Source organism: Lutra lutra, chromosome 3 (assembly GCF_902655055.1).
Source record: "Lutra lutra chromosome 3, mLutLut1.2, whole genome shotgun sequence".
In the NCBI taxonomy this organism is placed as follows: Eukaryota; Metazoa; Chordata; class Mammalia; order Carnivora; family Mustelidae; genus Lutra; species Lutra lutra.
The window spans coordinates 78,956,951-78,965,169 of record NC_062280.1 but is presented as its reverse complement, the minus strand read 5'-3'; the positions used below and the strand labels follow the sequence as shown (position 1 = coordinate 78,965,169).

At 34.4% G+C, this 8,219-nt stretch overlaps 1 protein-coding gene across 2 annotated transcripts in view; it reads right to left on the bottom strand.

Annotated features, from left to right (window-relative positions):
• Nucleotides 1-1,020: 1,020 nt before the first annotated feature.
• Nucleotides 1,021-8,219, bottom strand: part of DNAJC10 (DnaJ heat shock protein family (Hsp40) member C10) — a 48,835-nt gene continuing 41,636 nt past the window's right edge. For both annotated transcript variants that reach the window (XM_047722370.1, XM_047722371.1), the window contains 6 exons: nucleotides 7,579-7,712; nucleotides 6,431-6,484; nucleotides 6,038-6,185; nucleotides 4,140-4,259; nucleotides 2,198-2,302; nucleotides 1,021-1,143 (listed from right to left, as the gene is read on the bottom strand). In XM_047722370.1, coding sequence (XP_047578326.1) covers nucleotides 1,132-1,143; nucleotides 2,198-2,302; nucleotides 4,140-4,259; nucleotides 6,038-6,185; nucleotides 6,431-6,484; nucleotides 7,579-7,712 — 573 coding nt within the window. In that variant the 3' untranslated portion in view covers nucleotides 1,021-1,131. The remainder of the gene's footprint in view (nucleotides 1,144-2,197; nucleotides 2,303-4,139; nucleotides 4,260-6,037; nucleotides 6,186-6,430; nucleotides 6,485-7,578; nucleotides 7,713-8,219) is intronic.

The following is an 8,219-nucleotide window of genomic DNA, read 5'->3' as shown; positions in this document are numbered from 1 at the left end:
CCAATATTTATCTGAAAATGACAGCATTCAACAGCAAACTAATAAATGGAATAACCACAGTGTCATTATGAGCTACAGTGAAACAAAACCGTAAAGTTACTTTTCCTATTTGAATAATAAATCAGACGAGTGAAAAAAACCTCAACTGTGGGGGGAGGGGAAGAGGCAAATGTAAATAAAGGATCTGTATCAAAACAAAGTCCAGAAGACAAAAACCATAAATATTAGACAATACTTCAAAAGTCAATTACTATCGCAGGGTAAAAATTCTAAGAAAGCAATTCAGAAGATAAATAAACACATATGTTTAAAATCTAGAACTCTAAATACCTGATATACTTGATATACTTGGGCCCACTACAGAGCCCACTTACCAGCTACAAATACTGTTTTCTTCAGGTATTTCTAGAGGCTGTAGAAATCTACTGGGTTCATTTATTGTTACAAAAACTTTTCTCAATTGTGAAAAATTAAAATCAAAAAAAGTTCTTCAAAAGTTCTTCAAACTTTAGAAAGAAAATGAAAAGTCGCTTCACTATAAAACACCATGAAAACAGAATATGTTTGCCACAATGGGAGTGTTTTTTTTTTTTTTTTTTTAAAGGAAACAGAATCTGTTTCATCCCATTTCAGAACAGGTGACAAAAACTAAGTTACGTCTCTTCAGGCCAGCCACAAAACTTTAAGGAATAGAGACCAATTTCGTACAACTTAGACACATATGTACATAACTCAACAGGCTCCTGTTTGTGCCAGCCAGTCTTAACATCATTTCCAGGGGTCAGTAATCTATAGTCCATGAACTGAATGTGGTTTGTGGTCTGTTTGTGTATGGCCCTGAGCTAAGAATGGTTTTTGCATTTCTTTAAAGGGCTGGAAACAAAACAAAAACAGAGTATGTGACAACTGTATATGGTTTACAAAGCCTAAAATTTTTACAATCTGGCCTTTTATAGAAAAAGTTTGCAGACCCTTCATTCATACCAGTGTTGTACAGAATTCAGACAGTGCAATTACAAGTCCAAGATAATGTTCATTTATTCCCACCAAGAATGTAGTAACATCCTAAAAAGATGTCTTCTGATGTCATTTGTTAGAATTCCTTCTCTTTTTTCTTCATCTTCAACATCATTAAAGTTCATCCTATAATAATGTAAAAGTGATTGAAAGAAAAAGTATGAATTTATATTAAAATATTGATTAGTTTATAGTATTCTACCTTTTAAAAAATAATGGATCACTGTATGAAATATACTTTGCCTAACTGTAACAATGGAAAAAGATATCTCTTAATTCTTACCTATCCATGCAGATACTACTAATTACACTTAAGTAATCATATTGGTATGTTTTTTTAACTTAATTTCATTTATGACATTCTGGTTTATGTCTAATAACATTTTCTATTTCAAAGATTTAACTTGAGATAAGAGTCATACTTTAAAACCTCTCGAGGAAGCTGACCTGGTCAAAACATCGGAAAAATATTTTTGTAAAGAAGATAAAGAAGATAAAGATTTATAACTCTCAAAACAGGATGTAAGGCCTCTATGTTGGAGTCTGCAGTTCTAATATGGCTCTACAAGGCCGGAGGTCTCTAGCCCTCTCCAGAATCTGTGCTGTTCTTTTTTGTCCTTCTTTCACCTTATAGGGAAAGAATACAAAAAACCTCATGCGTGATTTTATTAAATTCCACTCAGAAAGCACTCCAGCACTCTTTGGCCTGTTTTTAAGTATGTCCTAGAATGACAATGATTTTAAAAAGGGAAAAAAGAACAGTTCTTTCACAGAATAGCAAAGGGCTTGCACTGCCTCCTGAGAGAGAAAAATTCAAGAAGGGGCCAAGATGAATATGGTTCCAATATATCCTGACTTTACTAGAGTAGATATTTTGCTGTATAAAATATTTTATGAGGCTCCAGTATATTTATTCTCAACAAGTCAAGGCTTTATTTATATTTGAACAAAATTTAAATAATTTATGGCCATAGTTCACTACTTTGAGTTAAATGGTTTTACGTGTCTAAATTTCTATGCTTATTAGTGCATACAAGCTACATTCTGATTATCATATTTTCCAAATTAAGAAATTTCAACTTTACTATTTTTTGAAGCTTCCACTCTACCTGTTTATTAATATAATGTACAGTAAGAATAGGTAATGTTTGCCAAAGTCAGCTCTAGATTTAGTCCTTACCTTATCTCTCTTTCCATGATTTTGGAGATTTTTCAGTTTTTCATATACTAAGGTAGCAATCTCTTTTGCATCTCTGGCATCTATTTGCTCTCCCCAAATATTTCTCTAAAATTAAAAACACTCCTGTTATAATCTTTAAGGTATCTATTCAAAACATGACATTTCCATTTAAGAAATTTGATTAAATATTCCTTTTAAAAGTTCTAAATATTTGAAACTCAAATTTCTTCAAGGAAATAATGCTGCAAAAACAGTTAACTCATAATTTACTTAAATACAATACTGTTAGGGGAACATGTAAAATAATTCATTGGAAAAAATGATATTGCTAACTCCAATTGCCTTAAAATAACTAAATTGTAAAGAAAAGACAGCCCCCATAGGATTCAGATCATTCCAATCTAATACAAATCATAGGCACAGTTAAAACCTTGATCAACAACACTGGAAAGTAATGTATGTCTCCTGGTTCTCATTTGCTCAGAGCAGGACAGTGGTTGAAAATCAGGGAAGGGGGCAGGTCAATATATCAGGCTTGCTTTGCTTGGATCTGGTGTCATTTATTTCCTTCTTGGTGGAAACTCCACACTGTATGTTAGGATTTTGTTTTTTTGTGTTACTGCCCACCTGATCTGTACTGCTATTTACCACAATCATTGTTCTGCTTTGATTTTCAAATCTGGCCTGGACTTCCACCTCTGTCTCTTGGTTTGGACAGGGATATTTGGGGTCCTAATGTCTTCTGCGCTTCTCCTGCCACATGGTAACATCTTTTCAAACAGCTCCTTCTATGCCTGATTAATTCTGTAACTACTCATTATACTGATACTTCCCTAACACCATCTATCTGAGTGAAGACTCCTATCTATGCCATGCATTTCTCAGCTGTTCTGAGAATCAAAGTAGAGTCAATGATTCCAAAGAAATGAAGATTCAGGTACTAGTATAAGCTCCTTTACTCTCACTGAGTTCTGCTTACCCCAGGCTGTTCTTAAGACAGAATTAACCTCTTTGCCAAATCAAAATCCTTCACTGAAAAATTTAGATGACAATACTAGACTTCTGAAATTCATCATCCAATTTCATTATTTAACTCCAAAATATAATTTCTAATAAATAAACATGAAATCTTAAGCTGATGAGCTTTCTCAAAAAGTATAAAAATATTTGAAATGACTTACTTCAAATGTTTTACCAGAAAACATGAATACATAGCAAATCCTTATTTAATTACATTGTCAAAAATGTCATGCTTTTACCCAGAAAGATAGCAAAAGTCTTGAGTACTTTCAGTTAGCAATTATATTGGTTGAAAGGTATACGCATTTATATAAATGACCATAGGGGTTATCACCTGAATTTTAAGACCCATCAGTAGATGTCTAGTTTTTCTTTTTGAAGGGGAAAAAAACCCCAAAAAACATAGTGGCCCACAGAAGGGAGTTATAACCAAACCAAGGAACCATAACTTTTATTTTGTAGTCTAAATCACTAATTAATATTTCTCAAGATAAATGTTCTGGTACTAGCCTATTTCAAAAATATTATGAATTATGATAGTATTCTTTTAATTTTTTTCATTTCCTGGGAAAAATAATTATAAAGGTAGTATTTTTCTAAAAGGAAATACAGAACTTCACAGAAAATAATTACCTTAAATCTCCACTCACAGAAAACTACTACTAATATTCTAGTATGTCTCTTCAGTAGTTTCTGTAATTCAGGAGTACAAAAATTTTAAGGCAGTGGGTCATCTGAACTTTGAGACAGAAAAACCTTTTAAAATCACGTGATGCATATTTTACTGAAGCTTCTTTTCACATATACAAATAAAACAAATGACAAAGGGAGAAAAAGCTAATAAAAACATTCAGACTAATAACAAACCTTTCCAACTTGGTCTGCTAAAGGAGAGGCACATATACGAATGCCTTGTACGTACCTTTGTTCTTTCATAGGGAAAAAATTTAACAGTTGGATAGGCTCTGATGCCAGCTTTCTGGCATGTTTGAGCATAAGCCTGACAGTCTACTTTTCCAGCTTTCACTTTTCCTTTAACCATCTGAAAAGAGAGAAATATGGTTTGTCATTCTCTGTGGCATAAACTATTTTGGCAACCACAAAGCAACATGATACAAATATTTTCAAATCTTTATCACTGTCAAGACTTAAGCTTTTATCCTTTCCATCCTGGTAAGACCGCTTCCAACTTTTTACTGGCTTTTTAAACACCTGTTTACCCAGAAACACCTCTCCAAGAGCAAATAAACTCTTTATCTTATCAAGAAAAGGTCCTTCCTGGTACCCACACCCTGTCCATCACACCACAAACACCTCAGATTCTGTCCTCATCCACCTTCTTCCTTTCTCTGGTCTCACATGCTGAGAGAGCACTCTTCCTTTTGTGGAAGGTTCACAACTCTATCTAAGCCTCCAGTCCCTCTGTATCAGGCCTCTGACTTGCTCTTCAGGGTATGTTTTTTTTCATATTGAGTAACCTTCTGCTATATTCAAGATATTGTTGCATTACAAAATAAGCTAAATACAAAGGGAGTAAAACATTTTGTCGAATTACTAAACAAAAAGGAAGCATAAAAGGAGAAAAAGATCTAGTAAGTGGAAAATAACCTCTTATTTGAAGGACAATCCAATAACTAAAATAATCTTTTATGACTCCTGGGGAGCTCTGAAATCCCTTTGCTAAAGAAATCTCCGTGGCTTGAGATTTTCAGCTTTTGTTTTAGGCTGGTGAAACTTTAGCTTTCTCATTCTAGTGAGTGTTTTACAGCCCACGGGCAAAGCTCCCTGAAGCCAGGAAGCTAACAATCTGGATAGGCTAATGAGGAGGGTAACAGTGACAGAAACAACAAACATTCAGACTGTATTCAGTTTATGCATTCAGTTAAGTTTTATAAGCATTTACTGAGTTAGACAAGACGTATAAAACTAGCCCTCAAGAAGCTCAGTCTTATGGAGGAGACAGGTAACTAAGTATTTAACATCCATTATGTAAGTACACCAAAGGAGTACAAGATATTAAAGTGAACTGACTGAGATGGACAGTGAATACAGAAGTGCCAACTGAAGCTGCGTTTTGTAGGATAAGGAGGAAAAGATTCACATGACCAAGATAAGGAAAAGGCATTTTAGAGATAGGGAACAGCATGTACTTGTTCAACAAACTTGGAGTAATTTGTTGTGCCTGAACTGTAAGGTTTGGGGTAGGGACAGAGAGAAAGCCAAGAGATAGAAAGGGTCCCATCAGAGACCTGCAACCTAGGATGCCAGGTCAGAAACCTGGTTCACAGGAAGCCTGAGAAGGGAGTATTCCAGAAAGATGATCAGGGCAGAACAGAAGAAGGCAGACTGGCAACATGAGACTAGCTGAAAGGTACACATGAGATGTCTCGATGAGATGATGAGGGCTTGAACAGAGAGGCTAGCAGAAAAGATGGAGAGGAGATGTCAAATTTGAAAGGCATTTAGAAGACAGAACTAATAGGATCTATGATGGCCTGCCAAGCAGCAGAGTAAAGGAAAGAAATAGGGAACAAGCTAAACTGAGGTATCTGGCTGTTAGTTAGGTAGATAATGTCCTCAATCAAGACAGAGGTGTTAGCTAAAAGCATTAATAAAGAAGGAAGAAATCTGCAAAGATTTTATTCATAGAAATGAAATGGAATTGAAAAAAAGTTCACAGGAAACTTAAGAGAATTAATATTTAAAATATAATTATAGCTAATCATTTAATATAGCTACTTTTTAAATAACTGTTATTTTATCTAATTATTAAAACATGCATGGGACTACAAGTGATTTAAGTAGAGAGACAAGACTTACCCTAGCCAAAAGCTCAAACTCTGGAGCAAAATTTTGGCAAGGTCCACACCACGGAGCATAGAAATCAACCACCCAGTGATTTTTCCCCTGTATAACTTTTTCATTGAAAGTCTGAGGCGTTAGATCTATGGATGCTTTAGGTAAGAATCTGTGGCAAGGGATCAAATTATTTTTCATTATATGAAACCAAAGGAAACATCTAAAATATAATACTGTAAAAGTTTCTAAGTAAAAAAGGCCTTCCAAGTTATCTTGGTAAATTTTAATTCTTTACGAAGTAATTTAAAATGCTACAGCCTTAAGCAACTCACAATAAATGTAACTACAGACTTAAGAGGAAGGTAAATAGCACTGAATCTATTTTATACAATGATGCATATTTTGATTACTCACCCTAGACCCCAAATTCTCAGGGAATAAGCATCTCTATTCCATCCATTGTAACTACTGAAAGAAGAAAATTGATATAAGTTTTAAATACTATATTCTATTATTGGATATGTTCAGAAAACCATCTCTCTGCAGCAACTGAAAAGTTTAACTTATTGACTAGATACCATTTCCCTTCTCAGATACACCTACCTATAAATGCTGCTTACATGGCTTCCCAAATAAATTTTTCTCTAGTCTAGGTGTTTTTTTGGTGCTCCAGACAGCCCCGAAGTCTAACTGCCTGCTGGACAGCTCCTATAGACGCATGGGAATGGTAACACTCCAAATGTTTAAGACTTCAGTTTCAGAACCTTTATTCTGGTCATTATGTCTGTCAAATTCCTACCTCCTTCTTAAGACCCATGACAAAAGCCACCTCTTAAATGCAGCCTTTCATGATTTCCTCTCATAGCTGTGATCCCTTCCTCCTTTGGAATCCACGGCTCAGTTTTACTTTTTACATAATGTTCTTTATATTCTGCCTTGCACTTGAGTTTTCTACCTCAAATGCCATGTGGTGTTACAGAAACAGGATGGGCATTGACACAGACTGGGCTGAATCTTCAATTATAAACCTTAGCAGCTGTGTGACTTGACAATTATTTAAGGTCTGTTAATCAGTTTACTTATCTTTAATAGGAGGAAGGGCAATAATTCTTATTTCTCAGGGTCTATGGGAGGACTAGTGGGAATAACATGAACAAAGATCTAGTATAATACCTGAAACCAAAAACTGACTTACTAAATGTTAGTACTTCCTCCATTTATCTTTTTCTATACTGGCGTGCCAGCTTCATAAACACTGGGATCATTCAATTCTTTTTTCATCTTCAGAGGTTCTCATTAGCACATCATCTTAAAACATGGTGGGCTCCCAAAAAATATTTATTGGGTTAACGTCTATTTAGTTACGATAACTTTTTTTTAAAGAAGCTTATTTATTTAAGTAATCTCTATACCCAACACGGGGCTGGAACTCATGACCCTAAGATCAAGAGTCACATGTTCTTCTGACTGAACCAGCCAGGCACCCCTAAGATAACTTTAAAATTTTAACTGTTTAAATAAAAGGTTATAATAAATGTCTTTACATTTTAGGCAACACTTACTGATACTGATAAGCTTTATTTGATTTTTGGGGGAAAAATCTTATCTCAGGGTATCTCCGAACATTTTCTTGGGCACAAAAAGAATGATACTGTTGGCAGTCTATGCTGCCCACATTGATCAGTCCAGTTAATGTCTATAAAAGAGAAAGGAGATAAACAGATCAAAGTGATTAGAATAAAATTAGAATTAGAATAAAATATAACTATGTTTATAATAGAGAAATTATCACTGTGAGATGATTATTATTTTTCAGTGATTAGAACACTTACAGTAATGAACTGAGAATGTAATGCTGTAGGTAGGACCCTACTACAATTATTACAGATTAAACAACAGATTTCATTCATGTTCTATGCGGGGGGAAATTAGGTATTTATAAAATTGTTAGAAACAAGGAACTAATGAAGATCGCTGCAATGGTACTTCAAAGTTATTTTCCAAATAGAGACCTGCATTGCAACACATTGAAATCATGCCCCAATTTTAAAATTTTACTGAAAAGGACACAAAATTGCATCATCTTAAATGTTAAGATACTAGAAATCACTTTTACCTATTTGGTTTGTTCACTTTTTCTTAGAAATGTAAAACAGAGATTTCATTTTCCATTCTCATATTTAGTAACTTTCTTCCAATCCTT